This window comes from Podarcis cretensis, assembly GCF_951804945.1.
Source record: "Podarcis cretensis genome assembly, chromosome: 1".
In the NCBI taxonomy this organism is placed as follows: Eukaryota; Metazoa; Chordata; class Lepidosauria; order Squamata; family Lacertidae; genus Podarcis; species Podarcis cretensis.
Window position 1 is genome coordinate 87,000,205 of NC_137170.1, and position 27,984 is coordinate 87,028,188.

Here is a 27,984-nt window from a genome sequence, read left to right on the forward strand (position 1 = left end):
AGTAGGGTTTAGACATAAATGCAACAATAAATCAAGTTCAAAATTGGAGCTGAGAAGAGTGCCCTAGATGTCACAACACTGAATATATTCATTAATGACTAGATAAAATAAATAAAGAGACTTTGCAGCTAATTTTCAGGTGATACAACAGGAACAACTGTAAATGAGGTGAAGAATTAGTTTTTAATCAAAAGTAATTAATGGATTAATGCATGAATAATTTTGAGCATTGTAATGACCATGATAACAATTTTACAAAGCCAAAAATAAGGCACTGTGCACTGGTAAGAAAAACACTAAAATGGGAATGCTAGATAGCTTGATCCTATCTACCTTGGCTCAACAAAATCATTTTACCCACAGGCCATATTATTTTCTTCTGCAGCTGAGTTCATTTTCAAAACAAGCTGCAAGTGAGTCAAATTAAGTGCATCAGATTTAGGCTAATGAAATTAGTTTCCTGACGAGTACAAGCTGTGGGATCGCCTTCCTTGGAAGTTGTTTCTTAAATGACGGGCCCCTTCAGGCATCATTTTTATTAAGCATTCATCATTATTTATGCTTGTGATCTTCGGTGGCGATTATACACAATCGTGCTTTCATAACAATTTGTGCCTGCAAAATGTTTTGGGCATCATGTAGTTTCCTGCTAAAATCCTGTAACTTTTCGTGCCACAAATGATGCCTCCTGTCACTATTTTGTGGGTGGGATACAAGTGTATGCTTGAACTTTAGATTTGCTGGTCCACTGAAGGGCTCCATCATGGGCTTAGCCAGGATTTATTTTAGGGGGACAGGCTTTATGTTGGTGGGGGGCAGAACTGAGTTATCTACCATGCAATTGAGAATTGCAGCTGAAAATGTTTGAGGATTTAAGGTGAAATTGAGAAAGATAATAAATTTAAATTTAATTGGCTAAAAGGGTTGCTGAAAAACTGTAAAATAAGGATGCAAAAAGGGTGAGGTATGGGGAAGTCCGAGAAAGGAGGCTTATGAAAATGAGGTTAAGAATTTATATTTGTGTGTTTGTCTGTATTGGTTGATGTTTTTATGTTGTTGTTGTTGTTTTGTTTTAAAATTGGAAAACTAATAAAAATTATTATTAAAAAAAAAAATCTACCATGCAATTGGTCAGTTAAGTATTTTTATTTATTTACTTGATTTAGGGGGGCAGCTGCCCCCACCCATGGGCTCCATTGCCCTAGTGCAACAAATCCACTTTAAAAAAGAATTAGACTTTTTGCAGTTTGGAAGGTGACATGGAAATGCACTGAAAAGAGGGTAATGGTTAATAAGAAGGGGTATAAAAACTCTACAAGCAAATCAGGATAAATGCTAAATAAACAGGTTGTCTGGAGGAGCCCACAGTATGTGAAATGGCTTCCCCAACACGTATGAGGTCTGATCTATACATACAGCAGAATATGGTAGTAAAGACCTGTTGTGATATGATGTAAGCAAAGCCAGCCCTAAGATTAGGCAAACTAAGGTGAACAGCTGGGGCTGGGCAGGGGGCAACAATGGCTGTTCCTCTCAGGTCTCCGATCTATTTCCCTCTGTTGGATGACAGATGCTTCAGTACTACCCCTCCTGTCCTCTCTAAACTGGCTTAGGTACAGCAGAGGACCTCATCCCTAGTTGTTGAAGTGAGATTCTGCTGCCAGGCTTGCATGCTTCCGTGTGGGCAGTGGGCACCATTTTGCCTTTCACCTATTGGGCTGACCCTGAAATGAAAATATATTAGATTGCATTTGAATCCTGCCCCATATACAAATAAACTCCCGTCTGTAGAATGTAACTAGTAGCCTAGTAGGCCTGATCAATTCATCTGTCTCCTGAGAAATCTCTATGTGGGACAAGAAGCTACAGTTAGAACTGGATATGGAACAACTGATTGGTTCAAAATTGGGAAAGGAGTACGACAATGCTGTATATTGTCTCCCTGCTTATTTACGGTAACTTATATGCAGAATTCATCATGTGAAAGGCTGGACTGGATGAATCCCAAGCCAGAATTCAGATTGCTGGAAGAAATATCAACAACCTCAGATATGGAGATGACGCAACCTTGATGGCAGGAAGTGAGGAGGAATTAAAGAACCTTTTAATGAAGGTGAAAGATGAGAGCACAAAATATGGTCTGAAGCTCCATCACCTGGCAAATAGAAGGGGAAGAAATGGAGGCAGTGAGAGATTTTACTTTCTTGGGTTCCATGATCACTGCAGATGGTGACAGCAGTCACGAAATTAAAAGATGCCTGCTTCTTGGGAGAAAAGCAATGACAAACCTAGACAGCATCTTAAAAAACAGAGCCATCACCTTGCCAACAAAGGTCCGTATAGTTAAAGCTATGGTTTTCCCAGTACTGATGTATGGACGTGAGAGCTGGACCATAAAGAAGGCTGATTGCCGAAGAATTGATGCTTTTGAATTATGGTGCTGGAGGAGACTCTTGAGAGTCCCATGGACTGCAAGAAGATCAAACCTATCCATTCTTAAGGAAATCAGCCCTGAGTGCTCACTGGAAGGACAGATCCTGAAGCTGAGGCTCCAGTACTTTGGCCATCTCATGAGATGAGAAGACTCCCAGGAAAAGACCCTGATGTTGGGAAAGATGGAGGGCACAAGGAGAAGGGCACGACAGAGGACGAGATGGTTGGACAGTGTTCTCGAAGCTACAAACATGAGTTGACCAAACTGCGGGAGGCAGTGGAAGACAGGAGTGCCTGGCGTGCTCTGGTCCATGGGGTCATGAAGAGTTAGACACAACTAAACAACAACAGTAGGCTGCAACCCCTGTAACTAACACAAAAGGTGCCTCCCTACTCCAGTAGTTTTCTGCTTGCATGGGGCCTGATTTTGTGTGCTATGCTGTGCTATTTTGCACCTTCAAAAATGGATAATGTATTGTGGAAAAAATGAAAAACACAAAACTTGAAACTGTTAAATTTATTTTAAATTGCAATAATGATACAACAATGTTTCATCATTTTTTCTCAAATACCAGAAGAAAATGTTTTGGCACACAAATAATTCTGAACAATCTTGTGAAGAGTGATGTTAAATTTTAAGTCTCTTAAAAGTTTCAGTCTCAGGCACATCAAAATCTCACTCCTTTGCAAATTTTGCCACCAAATCCTTCTGGTCAAGTGATGCTTGGGCATGCTCAGTTGATACGGTTGCCAAGCCAACAGGTCTCTTTTGCAAACACTCTTGAGCGTATGCAATTTTTGTAAGTTTGAGCTCTGAGAAATGGCGTTCAAAGCACAAAATAAAAGCTAAACATTGTTAGAAATTCCCAAGGTATAACAAAAAGTAAACTACATAAAACTGCACCCCTCCGAGGTCTGGGAGCCCCGCGAGGCCTCCACCTCTAGCAGCATGAGAACGGGTTGCGCTCCAGTTCCCTCCCTGCAGCATCATCACAAGCAGCGGCAGCAGCAGCAGCGGAAGTTTGCCTGGCTCACGCGGGACAGCTGGGCCCGCGGACCCCCCGCCCGCTCTCGCCGCACCTTCTTTCAATCAACGGTCCAGAAAACCTAAGGCGGGCTTTGACGAGCGCGCATCTTCGGGCGGGCATTGGCTGGGGGTGCGGCCGGCCCAGTGACGTCGAGCGGAGGGGGCGGGGATTGCGCGGGGGTGACACGTCGGACGGCGCCGGCGGCGGATCTCCTGCGAGACAACCCAGGAGCGGCGCCTCCCCTGCCCACCGCCCCTCGCGCCTTCCGCCCTTCTGCTCCCTCTCGGGTCGGGATGGGGCGGCTCTAGACCAATAAGGCTCCGGATCCCGCAAGTGCTCGAGAATTGGGCCGGCCCGCCCCGCCCCCTCCGTTGCTTGGCAGCGGCGGCCCCTCCCCCTTTCCAGGACCCGAAGCCGGGACCCGGTTCGCTCCCCCCCTTTGCTCCGGCGCCTCGTCGGAGCGGCCCTTCCTGGCAGGAGCCACCGACCCCCATGACCCCTGGGCCTGCCGGAGAGACCCCCTGGTGACCTTCGTGGGCAAGAGCCCCCGGGCTCCTTGGCCTCAGGACTCCCCACAGCTTCCCCCCTTCCCCTCAGGAGGTTTAAAGGCACGCCCTTGAGCCCCTTCCCGTTTGGCCACCGAGGCGCTTCTCCCGGTGTCCCCTTCAACTCGAGACAGCTCTCCCCCCCCCCCCTTGCCACGCTGCCCTGCTTGTGTCCAGGTGCCCTAGCCTCTCCCCAGCGCACTGGCGCCATGCGCTTCTCCCTGGTGCTGTCCCTCCTACGCCCTGTGGGGCCTGTGGTGGTCGGGGTGTCCCTGGGCTTCACCCTCAGCCTGCTCAGCGTCACCTGGGTGGAGGAGCCCTGCGGCCCCAGCCAGGGCAGCCTGCGAGATGGGGGCATGGAGCAGCAGCAGCACCAAGGCGGGCAGGGCAACGCCGCCCGCAAGCCCAACTCCGTCCCTGTAGGGATGGGCACGGAGCCTGAGCAGAGCTGGGAGCCCCGCGTCCTGCCCTACAAGCCTCCCAACCCGGGCAAGGCTGCCAAGAAAACTATCAGGTATGGGGGGGGGGAGGAAATGGGGTGGCTTGGGGGAGCAAAGGGTGTGTATCGAAAAGGGAACAGGAAAATGGGCTTTGGCTCAAATGTAATCGCAAGGTAATCTGGCCACTGTTTGGGTTCCCGTGGACTTTAGAGGCTCACAGGTAGGTGTAATTTGCGGCCTCTTTGTTATACTGCGGGGGTTGTGTGATGGGAATATGCCACATTATGTGACCTGTTAGTGGTTCCATGTAGCTGCTGGCCTGTGGACATAAATATTTGTATGTAAGCAATCTTTTCATAATGCTGAATGAAACCAGTATAACATTCGATCAGTATAGTGTTCGCCCTCACAGCAGCCCTATGGAGGTAGGTGACTGGGGACTTGTGACTGGCCCGAGGCCACACAGTTAAACCCTGATATAGGTGGGACTTTAATCCATGCCTCCCATGTGCAACACCTAACTGCCTATCCAGATGTGGTAAGCGCATCCATAGTGGGCCTATGTTCAGAACAAACGTGCAGATTCATGGGCTGTTTCCTGTGGTGGTTCCAGTCAGAGATTGGTTAAGGGTCTTCAGGGCTCTGTGGGCTGGGGGAGAGCTTTGGTGTTGGCATCCACCTATCTCAAGTGACATAGAGGTGTGCCTCCACGGGTGACGTCGAACCACTGTGTTGGCATCACTGAAGTGACCTCCCAGGGGCACAAGCCTGGGCAGTATGTACGGCAGGTCCTGGGCTGCCCAGACAAGAAGACCCCCCTCTCGGCCTCACTGATGTGGTCCAAAGGAAGCAGAGCAATATGTTTGACACTAACCTGGCTGCAGTAGTTGCTGGAAGGAGGCATACAAGATGCCAAGCAACCTAAGGGTTTACTCCTTTGCCTTTTCTTCTCCGTAAGATATTCTGCAAAGCTTGAAACTTGCTTTTTGAGAAGACTCGGCCTTGGATGAAAAAGCTGTGGAGGGCCATGGTACAATAGAGCCAATCCCTGATCATGGGCATGGAGTGCTATGGTTCTCTGAGCCCCCTTCTTTCTGCCTCTGTCATTCAGACTGCTGCCCTCCTTTTTTATGACATCCCACAGGAAAGCTTGGGGCCGTGCTCTTCCTATTCAGGAAGTCTTTCGGTACAAATAGTTTCCTTTGAAAGGAAATGGGCTTGAGCAGTGCTTTTCTCAGGGGGTATGCAAGGGTACACAGTGACTGCACCTCTTTTTGTTGGTGTTAAAAAGTGTGGCACTTACTGTAACAACTTCATGGTGAGTACCAGAACCTACCATATTTTTCTAGGAAAAAAGCACTGGGCTTGAGTAAAGAAAAGCAATGATGGCTATTGCTGTTCCAGAGGTAGCTGAATGAGGGCTTAATCAAACAACAGTGTATATCTTGGGCTTCTGCAGAACCTTTCAACACAGTTGTTTCTCCTCCCTTAATAAATGTAATAATATTTTTAATTTTTATAGCGCTTTGGATGTTATTTTATCTTTCTGTAATCCTTACTATAACCTTTTAAGCTAAGTCAGTATTATTACTGATTTAGCAGGCGGGCAGAGAATGAGATAAATGAAGTACTTAAGGCTACCTAGTGCAGAGGATTTCACATATTCTACCCCTAGGACCTACTTGCAGTGGCTGAATATTGCTGAGGCCCACCAGTCAAACAATAGTGGTGCATTATTATTTTTATTACATTTATATACTACCTTTTCCTCCAAGGAGCTCAATGGGGGCTGCATTATTATTTTCCTCCCCATTTTACTCTCACAACAACTCTGTGAGGTAGGTTAGGCTGAGAGACAGTGATTGGCCCAATATCACACACTGAGCTTCATGGCTGAGTGGGGATTCGAACTCTGGTCTCCTAGGTTCCAGACCAGCACCCTAACCATTACACCACACTGGCTTTCCAAGTGTAGTTGCAGGGGCAGGCACAAAATGGTGGCAAATAGGCAGAATTTGGCATTAGTTGGCAATTACTGACATCATATCTAACTTAAATTTGGAAAATGCTGCATTCCTTGCAGCATTTTCTTTGTGATATGGAGTTTGGTATTTCAGCTTTCCTCAAGTGAAGTACAGGCATTTGCTCTGGAGGTATTTTGGCAACCTCCCCATTTAAGGCAGATTTGGTTGATCCAAAGACAAAGTGGAGAAAGCTTTTTCTTTTATATTTCCGCCCTTCTCACGCTACCTGCCTTTCAGAGGTTTTTACCCCCATCTCCAGTAATTTTATCATCCATTCTTCTTCCATACTCAACTTACCCCCTTGCCCCCCAACCAGTTTCTTTCCTCCCTCTATTGTCTTTACATTCACTTCTTCCTCCTTTAAACTTCCTTTCTATCCACTTCCTTTCTATGTTCAATTTGTTCGTTTACTATTTTCTATTACCACTGATAAAAATATTAACCTTTTATCTCATTTCCCTTGAATAACACCTCCCCCTGTCCCTTTTCCTTCAGAGGAAGAACTTCCTTTCCTCCAACTCTTCCTGAACTTCTCTCTTGCTTTGTCACCGTTGCTCATCTTGCAAAAGGAGTTGCTTGTGCTGATACTGGTCCAACTGAAAGGCTGTGGCTTGTGGTTACGGGGGCTGGACAGGCAAATGAGGAGGCACTAAGCAGTCTGTGGTTCTGAGGCCCACCTGAAAGTGGCCCAAGGCCTCTTTTCAAAAAGCAATGACCTAAGTTCATTGTAGAGGTGAGATTTAAACCAAGGACTTTTTATTCATAGTTCATTCTCTTAGCTGTTATACTACAGATCTCTGTACAGCTTATTGGGTGATTTTGGCACTTTCCTTTATGAAAGTCCTCCTATTTTTGGGGTGCTGCATTTATATGTCTACCACCTTGAATTCCATGGAATAAAGGTGGGATCTGGACTTTTCTAGTTCTCCAAAAGGCTGTATTTTGTCACTGGGAAAGTGCATTTCCCATCACAATCTACCACATGTTGCACTGACTAATGAATTTTCTCTGTGTGTTTTTAAAAAACAATGTGTAAAATGTATTGGCGATTCTGCACTCTCCTCCTGTAATAGTAAAAGAAAGGAGTACTTGCATGTGTGGGAGGAAAATAAGATATGTTGCCCTTGTGTGGGTTAGTTAATAAAAGAACCAGCTGGATGCCTAGATTCAAAACACAGGACTTTACACACACTCCGTCGGAGGAGAACCTCCAGCAAAATTTAAAACAGTCATAGAGTTAAGCTGCAGCATAGCATGGGGATATAGGTTGTTAGACCCCATTTCATATCCTGTTTAATCTGCTTACAGCACTTGCCCCTCTCTTTACCGCTCTGTCAATGAGCAAACCCAAATGCCAAATTCATGCATTATTCCATGCTGCAGCACGGAGAACACAGGTAGAATGCTCTTGGGTACAAAATACAGATAATTAGCTTCAAACACCGAGTCTTAGCAAGTTCAGACATGTCCTTCCTGGTCAATTACATGGCACAAAGATAGTGTAAGGCAGGGGTGTCAAACTCAAATTCATCGGGGGCCGCATCGGCAGTTTGGTCGCCCTCAAAGGGCTGGTTGTATCTGTGTCCACTCTTTATTATCATAAATTATTGTCACTGCATTCAATTATTGATAATAATAAACAGCATCATGAAGCAAAAATATTTCCTGTTTGAAAACAAATATATTTACATTACTAAATTCTGAGCACATCAATTCTACATGATATGTTGTCAAATTATTATAATGGCCACAGATCTTCAAATTCTAAAAACAAAACTTTGATTTCATGCAAGAAAACAAGGTTAGGGCAACTTTAAAACAATTTTAATGTCCAGTCGTTAAAAATATAGCAAAAAAGGGAGGGGATGCACAAAACTAATAATTAAAATGGGGGGAGGGAATGGAAAACCTTAGACTCTAGATGACCCGTCGGGTCCCTTTCCAACTCTACGAAGAAAGAAGGGTCAAAAAGAGGGGTTCGCACGGAGATTCTGAGCCAAGGAAGCTCCCCAAACCCGAAGGACCGGATGAGGCCACCCTGCGCCCATTTACCTGAGAGCAATTTCCCCTCCCACTTGCAAAACCCAGTGGTGCTTCCTCACAGGGGAACCTTCCGCACTGCATGCGCGCGTTACCATTGCGTAAAACGGGGAGGCGAGCAAGAAAGCAAGCAAGCGAGCGAGGGAGGGAGGCGGCCGTTCACTTACTTCTCTCTCCAGGTGCAAATAATAATAATAATAATAGCAACGCCCCACTTTTCCTTCAGCGCCCCACTTGCAAAAAAACAAACAAACCCAGATTTGGTGGTGCAGAGGGAAAGCGCCCCAGGAGCTGCTTTGCTGCAGCCGGCGCGCATCACCAGGGAACCACCTCCGGCTGCTTTCGGAGATGGGCTCGCTCTGTGGGTTTGTTTTTCTCCCCCCTCCCTCCCCCCGAGTCACAATTCCAGGGCTGCGTCCCCTTTAACACCAGCTGATCGCCGGCCGCCTTTGCCCCGGAGCCGGCTGGGAGTTGTAGTCCGGTCCCCGGCCCGCGGCGCTGGCACCGGAGGCGCCCAGGCCTTAGCATCATGGGTGTAGCCATGGGGGGCAGCTGCCCCTCTCTAAATCAATAAAAATCATTCCCTCGCTTTCCTCCACCATGAATACGGAGAACTTCGTGGCCAGCGAGTGGCTCGTGAACGTGGCCTACTTGTGGGAGGGGTCGCAGGGGCGCTGCGCGCACGAGCTCCGCTTGCGGGCCTTACTGGAGCAGGTAAAAAGCCGGGCTCGTTGTTTCTTTCCCCGCTGAGGGAAAGCGGTAGTGGGGGCGTAGCCTCGTCCCCGGAGGCTCCGCCCACCCGCCTGCCTGCTTTTCAGGCCGTGCATGCGCTGAAGAGGCGGCTTTCTTGTGTCAAAAAAACCAAAAAACGAGAATAAAAGGTGAAGGCTGGTGGCCGGCGGCGGCTACACAGGCCACATGACGAGGTCTGGCGGGCCGGATTCGGCCCGCGGGCCTTTTGTTTGACACCTGTGGTGTAAGGAAAGGAAAGAAGCTTCACTTCCTCACCAAAGGTGAGGGGGTGTGACCTAACTGAGTCTAGCAATAGAACTGTGGTCTTAACCCCTTCATGCATTACCGTATTTTTCCGTGTATAAGACTAGGTGTTTTAACCAAAAAATTAGGTTTAAAATTGGGCTTCTTCTTACACATGGGTAGTGCTGAGGGGTGTGTTCTTAATTTGGAGTCCCCCAAAATAGGGGGCGTCTTATACACAGAAAAATACGGTAATTAGCCCTATGTTTACTTGTTTTGTTTGACTGCAATTTCCCACAGCATGGATATTTTGGGGCAACAAAGTTATAGAAAGACTGCTCCTCTCTGCCTGCTTTTAGCTGTGCCTTGCAATTTGAAGATTTTCTCAAAAAACCTTTTTATACTTCTTCAGGTCTCACTTTTCTAGCACAGAAGTGCTTATTTCCTTTAAAAAAGTGACCTCCTTTCTTGCAGCAATGTCCATTATTTATGGACCACACAGTGCTCCATCTAGGAATATCCCACAAAGGCAAAAAATGCTTTTGACTGTTTTAGATAGGTTTCTCCCCTGTCTCCTTTATTATTATTATTATTATTATTTTGCAGCCCAAATATGCTGAGAGCATGGTGGAGTCTTCTAAGTGCTCTACCTTATGCTCAGATCCTGATTTACCATGCCCACAAAAACTTAATTTGCAGTTGTGCAGAAAAGGTGGTTTTGCTTTTGTGTTCTCCATAGTCTATGGCTTTTTGAGTGGGTGATTCTTCCAGACTTTGAAAACAAGTAATTTCCAGGAAAGGGCTGGCTGCTATGCTTCCGTAAAGTCCTGTGGCTCCCTTTGTCCATGCGTGTGAATAGTCAACACATATTGATAGTTAAGCATGCATTCAAATATTTCCTATAAGGGTCCTCATTGATGATGGGGCACTTGGACATTTGTATCGGTACAAATCTATTTAATCCAGAATGACAAAAATAGTGCAAATGGTATAAAAGCCCCAAAATGTGATCATGTCAGTTGTGATTTGCCATTGTTTGGCATGTTTGTTTGAGTCCTGCACACCATATAAGGTTTTCCTTCTCCCTGTGTGGAATGTTCCCTTAGTCCAAATTGCTGACCAGGAAAGTACCAGCTTTCTGTGTTTAATGGAGATGATATAGGATATCATTGCATAGCTTTGTACTGTTGTGGATCCTTCTTTCCACATTTCCAGTTTATTCCAGAATATGCAGCCAGCAGTGCTGGCAGCTGAAGTCTGGGCACACACCCTGGTTGCACTTTAATACTTAGTTAATTTTGTCCTTGTAACTTGCTGCTCACCAAGTGTTAGGAATGGTTGTCCCTAGCAGAACATATGAATGGCAAAGGACATGACACTGCTGCGTATCTGCTAGGAGGGAGAAGTCATATCACACACCAAGCTACTCAAGTTTTTGATACCGAGTTGTCTGTACCCACTAACTTTTTTTAAAAAATGTATTTATCACTTTCCATTTTTTAGCAGTAGATAACATCAAATCAACTCTCTGCCCCCAATCCATGGAATAGTGGGCTTCTAACAACTTTTAGCACCCTTTAACAAACTACAGTTCCCATTATTCTTTGGGAGAAACCATGGCCTTTCAGCTGATTTCTTGGTGGCCCGCTGGAATGCGGAATTAAACAGGGCCATTGACTGTCTGGCTCTGAAGCACCTTCTCTGATTGCATGGAGCTTGGACGGCCCTGTGGTTTTCCTGAGGACAATTAAACAATTGCTGAGACGGCTAGAGTGCCGGGGGCAGAAAATTCATTCTGAATCGAACCAAACATGGGTTAGAGCTCAACGTTGAGCCTACCAAGTGGCGATAGCGATGGTGAAGAGGACCTTCTTCGTCGCCTCAATTGTATCTGCAGGAAACAGCAGCAGGAGTGTGCTGGTCCAGGGGCGGGAGGGTACCGTGGGGCAAGGTCCAGGACCTGAGTCGAGAGTCGGACAGTCCTCCACGGGAGAAGCAGGGTCCACAGCGAGGAGCCGGGCAAGGACAGGAACTCTGGGGGAACCGGACTGGGTGCTGACCGAAACAGCTCTTCAATGACGTTGCTCCCGCAACCTGGGACTGGGCTGACTGGCCTTTATCTTCTCTGAGGCCAGGGGCGGTCCTGGCCCCCAGGAGACCCGCCTCTCCTGGCCTTAAGGCGAGCACTCCTCCTGGGAGAAACCAGTTCTCTCCGCCTCTCTGCCCTGAGCCTCTGCAGTTCAGGAGAGGCTGAAGAGTTACTGGACCCAGGGGGAGACTCACCTGTAGGCACTGAGTCCTCAACCACCTCGGAGCCAGAGTAGATTCACCTGGTGCCTGCTCCTGAGGATCCAGCACAGGTGCAGGTGCCTCAGAGTTAAGGCCCTGCCCCAGCTCAGCCGGCCCTGGAGGCGGGGACTCCTGTGCAGGCTGGAATTCCTCCGGTTTGGCCTCAATCGGATTCCCAGGCCATCACAAGGAGACCCTTTCAGGTGGTTCACAATCTAATGGAACCACCTTTGCTGTCAGGGCCTGGTGAGGACCCCAAGATCTCCTGCAGTGATTTTGGAAAGTTTTTTGCATATCAAGTCACTCAGATTCGGAAAGAGGTAGACTCCACCATGGTGGTGGGACCAGGGCAGGAGAGTGCTAGAGTCCTGTCTAGTCAAGTTGCATGGGGTCAGTTCCAGTCTGTTACCTCTGAGGATGTGGACAGGCTACTTGGACGAGTGAATTCGACCACCTGTCTCCTTGATCCTTGCCTGCCCTGCTCATAAAAGCGAACCAGGAAGGGCTGGGTGATGGGCTCCGTGGGCTGGTGAATACCTTCCTCTGTAAAGGAGTCTTTCCAGACCTGCTTAAAGAAGTGGTTATTAAATCGCTTCTTAAAAAACATCTTTGGACCCAGCCAATATGGCCAACTATTGCCCGGTCTCAAATTTTCCATTCTTGGGCAAGGTGATGGAGTGGGTGGTTGCTGAACAACTCAAGGCATGCTTGGAGGATGTGGACCATTTGGATCCCTTCTAATTGGAATTCAAGCCTCATCATGGGACTGAAATAGCCTTGGTTGCGCTGGTCAATAATCTCTGGTGGGCTAGGGACAAAGGTGAAAGCTGTTTCCTAGTTCTGCTGGATTTCTCAGCGGCCTTTGACACCATTGACCATGACATCCTTCTGGACCGTCTAGAGGAGTTGGGAGCTGGGGGCACTGTGATGCAGTGGTTCCACTCCTTCCTTCTTGGTGGTGTCCAGAAAGTGGTGTTGGGGGATGAGTGTTCAGACCCCTGGGCTCTCACTTGTGGGGTGTCTCAGGGCTCTGTATTCTCCTCAATGCTTTTCAACATCTAGGAGAGATCATCAGGAGGTTTGGGCTGGGTGTTCACCAGTATGTGGATGATACCCAGTTCTACCTCTCCTTTAAATCAGAACCATTGAAGGTCCTCTGTGAGTGTCTGGAGGCGGTTGGAGGATAGATGGCAGCTAACAGATTGAGGTTGAATCCTGATAAGACAGAAGTACTATTTTGGGGGGACAGGGTGTGCAGCCTAGGAGTTATTTTGGACTCGCAGCTGTCCATGGAGGCACAGGTCAATTCTGTGTCCAGGGCAGCTGTCTACCAGCTCCACCTGATATGCTGACTGAGACCCAACCTGCCCACGGACTGTCTCGCCAGTGTGGTGCATGCTATGGTTATCTCCCACTTGGACTACTGCAATGCACTACGTGGGACTACCTTTGAAGGTGACTTGGAAACTACAACTAATCCAGCTAGACTGGTGACCGGGAATGGCAGCTGGGACTATATAATACCAGTCCTAAAGGGTCTTCATTGGCTCCCAGTGTGTTTCCAAGCACAATTCAAATTTTTGGTGCTGACCTTTAAAGCCCTAAACGGCCTTGGCCTAGTATACCTGAAGGAGTGTCTCCACCCTCCACCGAGGGTCTTCTGCTGGTTCCCTCAGTGTGAGAAGCAAAGTTACAGGGAACCAGGCAGAGGGCCTTCTTGGTAGTGGCACCCTCCCTGTGGAACACCCTCGCATCAGATGTCGAGGAGATAAAGAACTACACAAGATTTAGAAGAAATATATATTAAAAAATAAGAAATTTGTCCAGTAGCACCATAGAGACCAGCTCTATGAGCTGGTATGAGCTTTCATGTGCATGCCCACTTCTTCAGATACACTGAAACAGAAGTCACCCGACCTTTATATATAGTGAGAGCGTGGGGAGGGGTATTACTCAGAAGGGTAGTGGGAATGGGTGATTGGTTGATAGGTGTGGTCTTACAGGAAAAAGCAAGGGATGAGATGGCCAAAAATAGTTTTATCATGTATAATGTGATAAGAATCCATTGTCTCTGTTCAGACCAGGTCTCTCCATGGTTTTAAGTTTGGTAATTTGTAATTCAGCAACTTCTCTTTCCAGTCTATTTCTGAAATTCTTTTGTAATATGACAGCTACTTTGAGATCTTGTATAGAACGTCCTGGGAGATTGAAGTGTTCTACTGGTTTCTCTGTCTTGTGATTCCTGATGTCAGATTTATGTTCATTTATCTTTTGGCATAGGGTTTGGCCTGTTTGTCCAATATAGAGAGCTGAAGGGCACTGTTGGCATTTGATAGCAAACACAATGTTAGAAGATGAGCAATTAAATAGTCCTGAGATGGTATGTTTGATGTTGTTGGGTCCAGTGATGGTGCTGTCTGGGTGTATGTGGCAGCAAAGTTGGCATCTGGGTTTATTACAGGCTCTGGTACCAGTGTCCACGTTAAGTCTGCTTGCTGTATTATTGTGGGTGAGGAGTTGTTTAAGATTGGGTGGCTGTCTGTTGGCAATGAAATGTCTTCCTCCCAGAGCTTGGGAAAGAGAACTGTCGTTGTCCAGGAGAGGTTGTAAATCTCTGATGATGTGTTGGACTGTTTTAACTTGGGAGCTGTATGTGATTACTAGTGGTGTTCTGTTATTTTCTCTTTTGGGTCTGTCTTGCAGCAAGTTCTCTCTGAGTATCAGTCTGGCTTTGTTGATCTGTTGTTTAACTTCATTAGGCGGATATTTTAGTTCCAAAATGGTTTGCCTATTTGGTTCAAGGAGGATGTGCTGGTGAACAGAGAAGAGATGAAAGAAAAGCAAGAGGGGCAGCTCCTTAATGCTTGGTAGTGATCTATGAATAATAATTATTTATAACACTTCTTGGATGCCTTTCTCAACTTGCAAGATTATAACAAATCCACACAATTTAAAACAAAACAAGCACAGTGCCATCTTGCAGTATTATTATTTAATGACAGCTGAAATGAAGGAGGAGGCTAATGGTTTAAGTATGTGGGTTCAGGGTCAGGAGAATAGGTTTTTAAGGGAGCATGGCAGTCCCCCCCCCTTAGATGATGGGCTTTTTGCCTCTTATCTCTTGGTTCAGCTGCTGGAGCTTCTTTTCCTCACTCCTTGTCTTATCTGAATTTGCTTCTGGGAAGATTGAGGTCATTCTGCATGGTCTGTGATCAGCAGTGTCCAATTCTGGGAATATCCTTCTTGCAGCATTCTATGAGCATAGTTGAGTTCTGTAGCACACAAAATGGAGTGTAGAAAGTATCCCTCAGAAAGAGGTCCATTCCACCCACCCACCTGTGATGCTCCAGGCACAAAAAATCGCAGTCTCTGCAGCCTGTATAGTCTTGTAAAGGTAAAGGGGACCCCTGACCATTAGGTCCAGTCGTGACTGACTTTGGGGTTGCGGCGCTCATCTCACTTTATTGGCTGAGGGAGCTGGTGTACAGCTTCTGGGTCATGTGGCCAGCATGACTAAGCCGCTTCTGGCGAACCAGAGCAGTGGACTGAAACTCTGTTTACCTTCCCGCCGGAGCAGTACCTATTTATCTACTTGCAGTTTGACGTGCTTTCGAACTGCTAGGTTGGCAGGAGCAGGGACCGAGCAATGGGAGCTCACCCCATCGCAGGGATTCAAACCACCAAGGTCGGCAAGTCCTAGGCTCTGTGGTTTAACCCACAGCGCCACCCGCGTCTTGTAGTCTTGTAGTGGCCCCATTAACTCTGTGTAACCCAGTAGGATACAGGCTCAGTTCTTGAAATCAGAGCCATGCAGAGATTTCCATGTGGGCAGGGAACACTTTCTCCCTTTGGGTCTGGAGTGCGGAGAGCCCAAAGGCACAGGCATAGTGAGCTTTAACAGTGACAAAGAACCACATTCTAAAGTTTCTGGCCTGCTTTAGACTATCAGATCCTAGCTTAATGAGCCAGGATAGACACAGGCTTTGTGCTCTCAAATGCAGCCATTTTTCTCTTCATTTCTCCCTTTGTGCAAGTGCAGAATCAAGCCAGAAAGCTGCAGTTAACCATGCCTTCCCAGGTTTTGCAATTTGGGAAATGTGTTTAAGGGCTTCCAAACAAGTCAGGATTTAGAGCCCTACTTTAAATCATGGTGGACTCACTGTAGCTTCCTAGTTTGTTTCGCTGCTTGCATGAAAGGGAGAAGTAGTGTGGGCACTCAGAGGGTGCGTGCAGTTGCACAAACATTGTACCTAACTTGGCTTACTTAAGGTAGGCTTTGATCATGCATACCTGGCTACTGTTTCCCCAGAGATGGGAATGAGGTGTGTGTGTGCATGCGTTTGTGTGTTTCCAGGAAAGGGAATCAGGAGACTTGCTGCTCCTATAGTCACACATTCTGTTTGCTGGTTGCCCAGTTCATTGCTCTTTTTAGTTAAGTGTCATTTATTCCGACAATTTATAGTGACATCTGCTCCTTCCCACTCTCAGTGTGTGCATGTGTCTGTCTGTGTTTGCTGGGGTTACTGGTGGTTAATACTGCCTGCTGGCAGTTCAAAAGACTGCCTTGCCTTTATTATCTCTCTGCATTCTCTCTCTCTCTCTCTCTGTCTCTCCCTCCCTCCCTCCTTTTCAGGGAATTGTCCTGTTCCTTACAAGGTTTAACTATGTCAAGCCTTTATTCTCAGCATCTCTGTGCCAGATCTTCTGTGTTTGCTTTCTCTCCCACCACCACTCCTTCCTTGCCTGCCTCTCTCTGCAGAGTGTGTTGGCCCCTTTATTTCTCACCTTCCCAGCCTTGGGAGTATTGCTTGTCTAAGTGAGCCCCATGAGCACCCCTCATCCCTGTTCCCCACCCCCTTCCCAGTCATGATGTGTGTGTGTGTGGGGGGGGGGAGAGAAACTCTGCTTTGTTTCTCCCCCTCTGATCCCTGGCACCAGGATTACCATCTCTTCCTTTCTCCTGCGTGCCCGCAACTCAAAAACTGGTGAGATCAATGCTAGGGGTTGGGGGCCTAGGGACGAGGGACTGAATGAGCTGTGTTGTCCCCAGGAGTGAGTGAGTGAGGGTGGGTGGGTGGGATGGGCAGGAAGTGGAGGGGCTGAATGAGCCCACTGTGTGAGTGGAATGGGGGTGGGTGGGTGGGTAGGAAGGAAGGAAGGAATGGTTTCCTGCTGCATTTGAATAATTAAAACCTGAAACTTATTGTAAGAGACAGGCCACCTGCATCCTAACACCAACTGTAATGTCACAGGGAGCAAGATACCCCCCTCCCCCTTTTCTTAACGCAGCCCCTACCTAACTGGGAGATGTCAGAGTCTTTCCGCCCCCTCCAGATTCACAATTGCAGCAGTCAAATTATGGTGGGAAGCTAAATTCCCTAGGCGTTTGGATTCTAGTCTTGACACCCTCCCCTTCTCTTCACACTCTTGAGCCTTACACTATTGCTCCTTCCTCTTGCTACTCAGTTGGGGATTATGATTAGCTCCTTAGGGGGCCGTCTAGCATGGAAGCTGAGGACTCAGCCAAGTGAGATATGCTCAGCCATGGCTACCCTCTCTAGCATTTTGCTAATTTGTCCATCTGGGTGTCTTGCAGGTTGGCTTCAGTTGCAGCATGTCTAAAATGGCACGTGAGTGTGTGTGTGTGTGTGTGTGTGTGTGTGTGTATAGTTTTCATTTTTCTACATTTCAAAATAAACATTTTAAAAACGTTAAAATATCCAATGACTTCTCTTCTTCTCCTTCCATGGTTCATCTTACATATCATACGTTCCTGCATATTTTATTATAACCATTCAAATCCAATTTTCCACTTTTTACATCAATCAAATATTGTTTACTCTGTTGAATTTATCTTAATGCTGACAGCGTTTTCAGCTGTGTACAATTATTTTCCATATATTAAATAAATATTTTCTACTCTTCTTTAAATATACATTCTTCTTGCTCTCTTAGTGAGAGTCAATATTTTAAGAGATGCAAGGAATCTGTCAATCGTAGGGGTTGCACTCAGATATATGGACATGGAAACTTGGTTTCTGAGCTGGGGAACCAGTTCAGATCTCCTTTAGTGGAAAGAACAATGCAGAAAGATGCTGAACCTGAGCCTCATGCTGGAGAATAATGCGGAAATGATTTCAGAGGCAATGAGGTTTCACTCTGGGATCCTCTGTTGCTTTGTGTGAGAGTCTGAGTTTCTTACAGAAGTTGCAGAACACATTCTTGGTTATTGCTGTGGTCAGGGCCGTCTTACATATAGGTGCTAGGGCTCTCAGGGGCGCCAGGCCAAGAGTCTGGGGCCGAGATTTGGAGTCCGGGGATTGGGAAGAGCCGACAGCCACTGGCGAGCGGAGCAGAGGCCGTCGGAGTGCCGCCTCCTCGGGCTTAACTGTTGTTGCACTGGGCTCTGCTTGCCCCCCCCCCCCGGCTCCTGTACTGGCCTTGCTCTGCTGCCGCCACCACCTCCTCGGGCTACTCTGTTGTAGCTGAGATGCGCACCTCACTGGCCAGCCCTAAAAAAAGGTTAACAACTTTGGGGTTCCCCCCTAAAAAAAGCTCAACATGTCTGGGCAACCTGGGGGGGGGGGGCGCTGGGTGGATCTTTGCATATGCTTAAGACAGCCCTGGCTGTGGTTGCCCTGATGTTGATGTCTGTGAAAGATCTGGCATCCTCATTGATATGAGTTAGCTCATCTTGCCCTTGACCGAATGCTGGGTCCTTATCCATCGCCAGGTTACTGCTAGCTATGCTTGGATTAATGATGGGCTTAACAGCTGATCTACCCCCGTCCCTGGTGCTACCCCTGTCCCGGTATGTGTCCCACCCACCCACCCGGGGTGTGTGTGTGTGTGTGTGTGTGTGAAATGGACATCCACAGGTTTCCCAAATGTGGTGTCCTGTTGATTTAGCAACTCACTTAAGACCCCAGGGTATCTTGGAAAGGACTAGGAATTTTAAATTTTTGTGCATTCCCTCTACTCTTTATGTCTCAGCATTTTGGGTGCATTAGGGACAGCACAGCTCTATTAATAAGCCCTTGGCACAGTATTCTGAAGCAGAAATGGTAATCTGTTTATTTCCTGTACGGTTCTAATAGAGGTGCTCACTGAAACAAATGGGACTTGAGCATTTGTAAATGCTGGACATACCTGAGGATCTGTAGTACACTTACAGAATATACAGGGCTGCTGTTATTTATGTAATAACAGTAATGTACATGGTGCTTTACAGGGTATTGTTGTTTTGTCGTGTCCGACTCTTCATGACCCCATGGACCAGAGCACGTCAGGCACTCCTGTCTTCCACTGCCTCCTGCAGTTTGGTCAAACTCATGCTGGTAGCTTCGACAACACTGTCCAACCATCTCGTCCTCTGTCGTCCCCTTCTCCTTGTGCCCTCCATCTTTCCCAACATCAGGGTCTTTTCCTGGGAGTCTTCTCTTCTCATGAGGTGGCCAAAGTATTGGAGCCTCAGCTTCACGATCTGTTCTTCCAGTGAGCACTCAGGGCAGATTTCCTTAAGAATAGATAGTTTTGATCTTCTTGCAGTCCATGGGACTCTCAAGAGTCTCCTCCAGCACCATAATTCAAAAGCATCAATTCTTCGGCGATCAGCCTTCTTTATGGTCCAGCTCTCACTTCCATACATCACTACTGGGAAAACCATAGCTTTAACTATACGGACCTTTGTCGGCAAGGTGATGTCTCTGCTTTTTAAGTTGCTGTCTAGGTTTGTCATTGCTTTTCTCCCAAGAAGTAGGCATCTTTTAATTTCGTCTGTTCCAAGACGGACAGGTCATAGTGGAGAGTTTTGACCAAACGTGATCCACCTGGAGCAGGAACTGGCAAGCCACTCCAGTATCCCTGCCAAGAAAACTCCATGGACAAAGACAACAGGCTTTACAGGGTAGCACAGGCCAAAAAAAGAGAGGACCAATTCCTTCGCTCTGGGGGTGTACCTTGCAAGCTAAACTATGACAGTGGCGAGAGAAAGCAGAGAGGGATTGGAGAGGTAAAGGTAGCAAAAGAGCAGTGTGGACAAATGTATCACTTAAGATGCCATTTTGATTACAGATTAAGGCACACACCCCCTTGTCCATGCGCATGCGCACACATGCCAGCCACTTTTTTGTGTTGTAGTCCCACGTTGCTGTAGGGTTTTTTTGCGTGGAACCTCATGGGCCATTCCCACCCCTTTGTAAATTTCATTCCCGGCTAAGTGAAGGCTTATGCCATGAGGCCCAGTCATGCAACACTTGCATTCTCACATCTGCAGACACCCAGCAGCTGCATGGGATTGCACCACATGGAAGCAGCTCCTGCACCAGTGCTGGCATGTGCGAGTGGGGCAAGTGCTGTGGTCATTTTATGGGGAAAGGGGGGCTTGAGGAGAAATGATTGTTTGCTGCTTACAGCTTGCAGCGCAAAGCCTTGTCTCAGCAGATCCCACTCTTCAAATGCTCCAGAAGGTGTTTGCAAATATGCTCAAAAACACAGGGCTGAGATGATACTTCCTCAGTCGGTAGGGGATATTGGTGGTGGAAAATTGGAGGCTCCTTTTCCCCTCCTTCACTTCCTCACCTTCTCTCTTTCTGCCTGCCCTTTCCATTTCCCCAAAGGACCCGATACATCAGCACGGAGTTGGGCATGCGCCAGCGCCTCTTTGTGGGCGTGCTGACCTCGAAGAACACATTGCACTCCCTCGCAGTGGCGGTGAACCGCACCTTGGGACACCGGCTGGAGCGATTGGTCTACTTCACAGGCACCCGGGGGCGCAAGGTCCCTCACGGCATGACGGTGGTGACGCACGGCGACGAGAGACCCATCTGGAACATGTACCAGACTGTCAAGTATGTGCTGGACCATTACGTGGCTGACTTCGACTGGGTTTTCCTGGTGCAGGACGACACCTACACCGAGGCCCACCGTGTGAACCACTTGGCCTCTCACCTCAGCATTGACACTCTGCTCTACATGGGCCGGCCAGAGGAGTTCATTGGTGGGGACACGCAAGGGCGCTACTGCTATGGCGGCTTCGGCTACCTGCTTTCCCGGGCCCTTCTCCTGCGGTTGCAGCCTCACCTGGAAAGCTGCCGGAACGACATCCTGAGTGCCCATCCCGATGAGTGGCTGGGGCGCTGCATCATCGACTACACTGGTGTAGATTGTGTGGCAGAGCGTGAGGTAAGGAGGGCCAGCTGCACTGTAGTGTCCCTCTCCTGTGTTCATTTATTTAACTTATTTTGTATATACTACTGAATCATAAAAAAACTCTAAGCGGTTTACATACAATATACGGAAATGTTATTGGTACAAAAAACAATATGGCGGAGGCACCTGTGTAATATGAAGGGGCAAGGAGTTGCAGTGTAGGTGCTGCTAAGCCAAGGGACTGATATCCTTGCAAATGTGGAATGAACATGATCATGTGTTTTAAAGATTAAGGGGAGGAACCAAACACTCAATATTGCAGGATGAATTCTTGAACCCAGTTGAAAGCTGAGCTTCCTCTTCCGACATGCTTTTGTTCCCTTACAACTGGAGGGGAATACCAGCTGGTTGTATGTCATGGTTATATGTACTAACATGGATGGCCTGGATTTCCCCGTCAGATATGCTACTCTTATTCCTTCTCCCCACCAGGGCCTGCATTACCAGTATTTTGAACTTGGAAAGAACACTGACCCTGAGAGAGAGAGCGACCAGCGATTCAACACAGCCTTCACTGTTCACCCTGTGCTGGACCCTGTCCAGATGTACCGGCTGCACAGATATTTTGCTCGTGTGGAACTGGAGCACACATACCAGGAAATCCAGCAGCTACAGGTAAGGCAGGGCGGACGTTGGATCTGGATCTGTAACTGGCTGAGCGGAGTGGGGGACTCTGTTCATTCTCCTCATGCGTCACAGTTTCCATTGTGGCACTACATTTGCTTACCAGCTATAGGAAAGTCAGCCATGTTTTCTTTATTTTTACATTTATGTTGCACCTTTTCCTTCAAGGAGCTCAAGATTGCCATATACTCCTCTTCCCCTACCAGTTCCATCCGCACAACAACCCTGTGAGTTAGGTTAGGTTGAGGGACTTTGACTGGCCAAAGATCACTTAGTGAGCTTCCGGGTGAGTGAGGATTTGAAACCTGGTCTCCCAGGCCCTAATCCAACACTCTAACCACTGCACCACACTGGCTTTCTCCAGTGTAGCTCAGCTGTAGAAAGTAACTGAGCCTATTTCACTTCTGATGTCTTCTAGGGCGGAGATGGGGAATCTGGGGAGCTCTGGATTTTGTTGGACAATCCATTTGATGGGGATGTTTGAATCTGAAGCTATACCCTTCCTTTCCCCCCCAAGGATTTGGGCTTAACTGTGGCAACCCTCATATTGGCAGTTTCTGAAATCTCCATCTTTGGCAGCACATGCTGAGCTCTGACCCCTGGCTGTAGCTTCACTACTGGAGATTGGCTGGGGAGGGGGCAGGGCTGAATTTGAAGTGGTGATGGTGTGTGCGTGCGTGTGCTGGCTTGCTTCCATGTACACTTAACCTTTTCCCCACCCACTGCTTCTCTCATTCCAAACCCATTTCTTCCAGCTGCAGTTCCAACCCCTCAATACGCCGAATTATTAACTACCACTTTTTACTGGGAAAATAAAGAGTGCACTAGTGAAACTGAAAAATATATAGAATTTTTGGTTAATAGGTTTGTTTTTTAAAATAGATATACAGTGGTACCTTGGTTTACGAACTTAATCGGTTCCAGAAGTCCGTTTTTAAACCGAAAATGTTCTTAAACCGCGATGCGCTTTCCCTAATAAGGCCTCCCACCGCCGGTGCCCTTCCACCATTCGGCTTCTGTTCTTAGACCGAGGTAAAGTTCGCAAACCAGGACACTACTTCCGGTTTTGCAGAGTTCGTAAACTGAATCGTTCATAAACAGGGCTGTTCTTAAAACTGAGGTACCACTGTATGTGCATTCCAGATAACCTTAAGCTGAATCTTAGTGTGCATTGTTGCAGTGGGTTTCCTTCAATGAAGGTCTTAACCCAAGTCGTAAGTTTGGAAGTTTAGGCAGCAAGCTTGCATGTTTGGTCAGCCAAGAAAGGCAATTCCTAGATTCCAAAGTGAAGGTTTGCTTTTGGGGAAATGCCAGACCAGTCCAGACAGCTGTCTGCTTCTTAATCTCATTGCTGAGCACAGCACTGGCTACCACAATGGACCCTGACTCATAGGCTGCAACTCTGCGTGTTATAAGCTGGGTGGCGTTATTGATGCCTTCATAGGTTCCGCTATTAGCCTTTTGGTTCATGTAATAAAATCGGCAGAATATCGAGATGTGTGAAAACATACTTGAAAAATTGTAAAATATGGAACCGAAAATGCATACAGGTGCTCAGGAGCTACATTAAATTACACTGATTGCTATTGCACATTGGATTTTCCTTTTCTTTGCACTGCTGTAAATTAATATTTGAGTCTATTGCCTTAGGTTATAATAAGTTTTAAAGTGATTTATTTATATAGTGCCCCTGCCAGTTGGCACTTGGGGACTATGACATAAAAGTAATATGCAGTAATGTGTGTAATAAAAAATGAAAATCCATTTTAAAATAACTTTTTTAAAAAAGAGAGAAATGGGGAAAAAGAAAAAGCATATTTTTTGGTGGGGGGGGGGGGAATGACATGGCGGTCAGTTCTCCCACCCCCTCCCCCATGGATCCTGGAGGACTTGATGACAACCACAGCAAATGTATCTGGGGGCTTTTTTTGAAAGGGGAGTAACAGAGAGAGAGAGCAAGCCTTGCTTGGAGGGGAAGAGAGTGTGGAGCCCCTGAGGGGCAGAGATCTCTCCCTGGAGAGGAAGCAAATGTAAAGTGTTTTGCTCAATTGCCCACCAGCATAAGGTGTCATTTTTTTGAGCAGCAGGTGGTGTCTGAGTAGAGATAAACAATGGAGAGAGATTAATTAGGGTAATTATAATTTGACCAGGCGAACTATATTTAATCCATTGCAATCTGCTATGAATTAATGGAACTTTTCTTGAATAATGTCAGTATATTAATCTGGACACAAAAATAAATAAATAAAGGGCAATGAAACCTTTTCCATAACCAATGAAAACATTTTAAAAGGTGGTAAAAGCTGTAATTACATGTATTTAAAATTCACTTGCTTCCTTTGCCAAACCAACTCCTGATTGTTACGGACTGGGACCTAAACTGAGGGGAGCTGCCTTTTCCACCTCTTTAGACTTGGATCGTCATCTAGCAATGGGGAGAGCTGGGTTGAAGGCTCTCGCAGACTGGGGGGTGATGTGGTTACCAGCCACTTTAGGGGCTTCATGATGTCTATTCTGATTTTAATTAATTAATTGAACTTCATTTTTCTACCTCTCCTCTTCAGAAGAGAGCCCAGGGTAGTGCACAACATGAAAAAAATGCAATCAATAATTAAAGCATCTAAAAATGGCAGCACTGAAACAGTATATTCAAACAACCTGATAACAGGACTGTTGAATCCCAGAGTTAATTTATGGCCCAAGACTAACAGCTCAACCCAAAAATATAAGAAAGTACAGTGGAAACTTGGTTTTTGAGTATCTTGGAAGCCAAACAATTTGGAACCTGAATGCCAAAAACCCGGAAGTAATTGCTTCCATTTTCGAATGCGCCTCAGAAGTCGAATGGCATTTCTCCATTTTTTCAATGGATTTTGCCAACTGCCCATTGATCCTTGGTTTTCGAATGTTTCAGAAGTTGAACGGTCTTCCGGAACGGATTATGTTCAAAAACCGAGGTTCTACTGTTAACACAATACTGCAGGCACATTAGGCAAGGCAGACCCAACACTTTATTTCCTGACTGAAAGCCAGAAATAAAATTGGAAATAGCTTATGGAGAATTTTCTAAAGGGATCAATATATAAACCGAAAGTGTGTTAATTTAATTAATTTAAATGCAATAAATGTTGAAGAATGGGATTGAGTATTTGGGTGTGGTGAGATATACAGGCGCATGTGAGGAGACTGGTTAAATACAGGCTGCTTTGAACCATGTGGCCCATCTTTCACCACAATACTGTTTTATTTTTTACTTTGTGGGGCAAAACAGTGCAGGTAAGCTAGCCCCAGAGCTGGGCTCATAGCGTAGGACCACACTGCCACCAGGTGGCTGGATGGTATAACTTGGCACACCCTGCTGCTTGCTGATCCTGCTCTTGTTTAATGCGCTACTCTTTGGGTTGGCAGAAGTTCATCTGGGGTCATATGGAGAGGTCTGGTGCCCCAATGCAGTTTGTTGCAGGCTCGCCACTTCTTGTGGTCTAGCTGGCAGTGCCCCTGTTGGTTTCTGCTCCGGGGTAGCTATGCTGGAGGGGTGGTCAAACTTAATGGTCATCAAGCATGTAATGGATGCTTTGTCTATTTGGGGAGCATTGGAGGGGTGGAAGTACTTAGCTAAAGAAATGTGCCTGACCTGACTGTAGTGCAGGGATGGGGACGCTATGGTTCAGCTCCAGTTCCCATGAGCCACAGCCACTGTGGCCAGTGCTCAGGGATGATGGGAACTGGAGTCAGTTACATCTGGAGAACCACAGGTCCTCTTAATGTAGATTTACCTGGAAGGTAGAGGGATGTGTGTAAAAGAGAGAGAGAGAGAGAGAAGGAAGGAAGGAAGGAAGGAAGGAAGGAAGGAAGGAAGGAAGGAAGGACTAATATCCAAGTAAATAGGGGAGCTGCTCTTAGCCATGGGGAAAGTTTGCCTTAAGTGTGTGTATGTGTTTCTGTGTGTGCCTCTTAATTCATTTGGAACTGCTGGGAGTTGTGAAAAACTAAATTCTGAGCCTTCATTGACTCTGCCTGCACCCTCTCCTTGCAGCTCGAGATCCAGAACACCAGCAGCCTGTCTGCAGATGGCGACCTGAGTGCCACCTGGCCCATTGGCATCGCTCCCCCTTTCCAGCCCAAAACCCGCTTTGAGGTGCTTCGCTGGGATTACTTCACGGAAGAGGCAGCTTTCTCTTGCATGGATGGAGCTCCCAAGTGCGAGCTGCGTGGTGCAGACACAGCCGACGTGGCCGACGTGGTGGCTGCAGCTGTGGAAGAGCTAAACCACCGGTACCAGCCGGTGCTGCACATCCGGAAGCAGCAGCTGCTGAACGGCTACCGCCGCTTTGACCCGACCCGAGGCATGGAGTACACCCTGGACCTGCAGCTGGAAGTGGTGACCCAGAAGGGGCACAGCCGGTCGCTGGCCAAGCGGGTGCACCTGCTGCGCCCTCTCAGTGAGGTGGAGATCATCCCAATGCCCTACGTGACAGAGGCCAGCCGGGTCAACATCATCCTGCCCCTGACAGCCCCGGAGCGAGACTATGCCGCACACTTCCTGGAGGTCTATGCTGCGGCTGCCTTTGAGAATGCAGAGAACGCCGTGCTGACCTTCCTCTTCATCTACGACCCCTTTGAGGCTCAGCAAGTGGCCCAGAATGATGTCTTCCGGGCGGTGAAGGCGCGCATTGCGGAGTACGAGCGGCGCTATGCACAGGTGAAGATCCCCTGGATCAGTGTCAAGACAGATGCTCCCTCTCAGATCAAGGTGATGGACATCATTTCCAAGAAGCACCCCGTGGACACGCTCTTCTTCGTGGCTGGTGTGGGCACTGAGGTCACGGCCGAGTTCCTCAACCGCTGCCGCATGAACACCATCAACAGCTGGCAGGTCTTCTTCCCCATCCACTTCCAGGGCTACAACCCCACCATCGCCTTCCACAACCAGCCCCCGCCTCTGTCCGGCCTGGACCTGGTGCGGGATGCCGGCCACTTTGACCGCGACGCCTTCAGCGAAGCCTGCTTCTACAATGCCGACTACATGGCGGCACGCACGCGCATGGCTGCCGATGCCCAGGACAACGAGGACATCCTGGAGACGCTGGACATCTACGACCTGTTTGTCAAGTACTCCAACCTGCATGTCTTCCGGGCGGTGGAGCCAGCCCTCCTGCAGCGCTACCGGCCGCACGGCTGCAACCCGCGCCTGAGCGAGGAGCAGTACCACCGCTGTGTGCAGAGCAGCCTGGAGGGCCTGGGCTCCCGGGCGCAGCTGGCCATGGTGCTCTTTGAACAGGAGCAGGGCAACAGCACATGAGCCCGGGGCCGGGGCCAGCCTGCCACCTCCCCTCTCCCCCTGCGCGTCTTCCCTGTAGCGGCAGAGGACGGCGGCCCAAGATGGCTCAGGCTGGGCCTCAAGGGAGCGGTTCTGCTTGGCTGTCCAGGTTGCCCTGTGGACCAAAAGCGGGTATTGGCAGGTGGTCAGGATCCAGTCCCACTTCTGCCTTGCTCTGCTCCCTTCATGCAGGCCCAGATCCTCCCCCCCGGGCAGCAGGATTAACAGCTGCAAGTGCCAACCGAGCAAGGGCAGGCAGGGCCTGCTGTGGGACTTCTGCCTCGAAAATCTGGCTGCTGCCTTGGTGGCACCAGGGCTTTTAGAAGAGGCTTCTGTGTGAGGGTGGGGTGGGCTGAAGCCGAGGAGGCTGGCTTGGGGTTTCTGGATTCTGGGGCAGTAGAGGCAGGAAGGAAAGAAACTGCCCCCTCAGGAGCACTGCTTGGTCCCCTTGCTGCAGTTTGGGTCTTAATGGACACTCCAGGTGTAGGTGCAGGATAATCTTCTGTGGGTGGGAGGGGCAGAGGGATTCTGGTTGGTTATTTTTTTTCTCTTTGTCCGGTGTTGCTCCTTTTGGAAACGGTGACTCGGGCTGCTTTAGCCTCAGATTAGGAGTGGTAGGGGCAAGAGGGTGGCACAGACCTGGTGGGTGCTTTCACTGGGAGAGTCAAGCAGCCCCCTGGTGCCAGGCTGGCTCTGGCACGGTGGGGATGAACAGTATTTCTGGGGCTGCCTGCCCTCTCTTTTGCCACCCGCTGGGCTGAAGGTACGTAGATTTCGCCAATCTTGCTGCCATGAGTGGTTGACCCAGAACTGTTCAGCAGAGCGGGTTGTGTCAATCAGCCTGGCGCTGGGACCAGGACAAGGCCCAGAAAGGGTGCAGTTGTGTGTGTGCACGTGTGAGAAGGAGTTGGAGCTTGGCTCTCCAGTGGGTTTATATTTAACTTGGATTTGGGGCGGGTTGGTGACTAAAATGTTGTTTTGCATTTTAATAAACTGGAGCGAAGCATAAAGTGTTTGGTTATGATTTTTCTGTTCTAGGCTGTATGCATGCCTGGT

The 27,984-nt window shown here is 48.0% G+C and overlaps 1 protein-coding gene across 1 annotated transcript; it reads left to right on the plus strand.

Moving 5' to 3' along the window:
• Window positions 1-3,045: 3,045 nt before the first annotated feature.
• CHPF (chondroitin polymerizing factor) lies at window positions 3,046-27,942 on the plus strand. Its single transcript, XM_079985717.1, has 4 exons — window positions 3,046-4,520; window positions 20,393-20,957; window positions 21,417-21,599; window positions 25,645-27,942. Exons 1-4 carry the CDS (start codon window positions 4,216-4,218, stop codon window positions 26,908-26,910), a joined length of 2,319 nt encoding a protein of 772 aa, XP_079841843.1. The 5' UTR covers window positions 3,046-4,215; the 3' UTR covers window positions 26,911-27,942.
• Window positions 27,943-27,984: the final 42 nt, after the last annotated feature.

What these genes read in the sequence shown, in the direction of transcription:
- CHPF (XM_079985717.1), top strand. Translation starts at nt 4,216, where the DNA reads ATGCGCTTCTCCCTGGTGCTGTCCCTCCTACGCCCTGTGGGGCCTGTG. An exon ending in ATTGTGTGGCAGAGCGTGAG is followed by an intron (nt 20,958 to 21,416) that starts GTAAGGAGGGCC and finishes TCTCCCCACCAG; the next exon opens with GGCCTGCATTACCAGTATTT. An exon ending in AGGAAATCCAGCAGCTACAG is followed by an intron (nt 21,600 to 25,644) that starts GTAAGGCAGGGC and finishes CTCTCCTTGCAG; the next exon opens with CTCGAGATCCAGAACACCAG.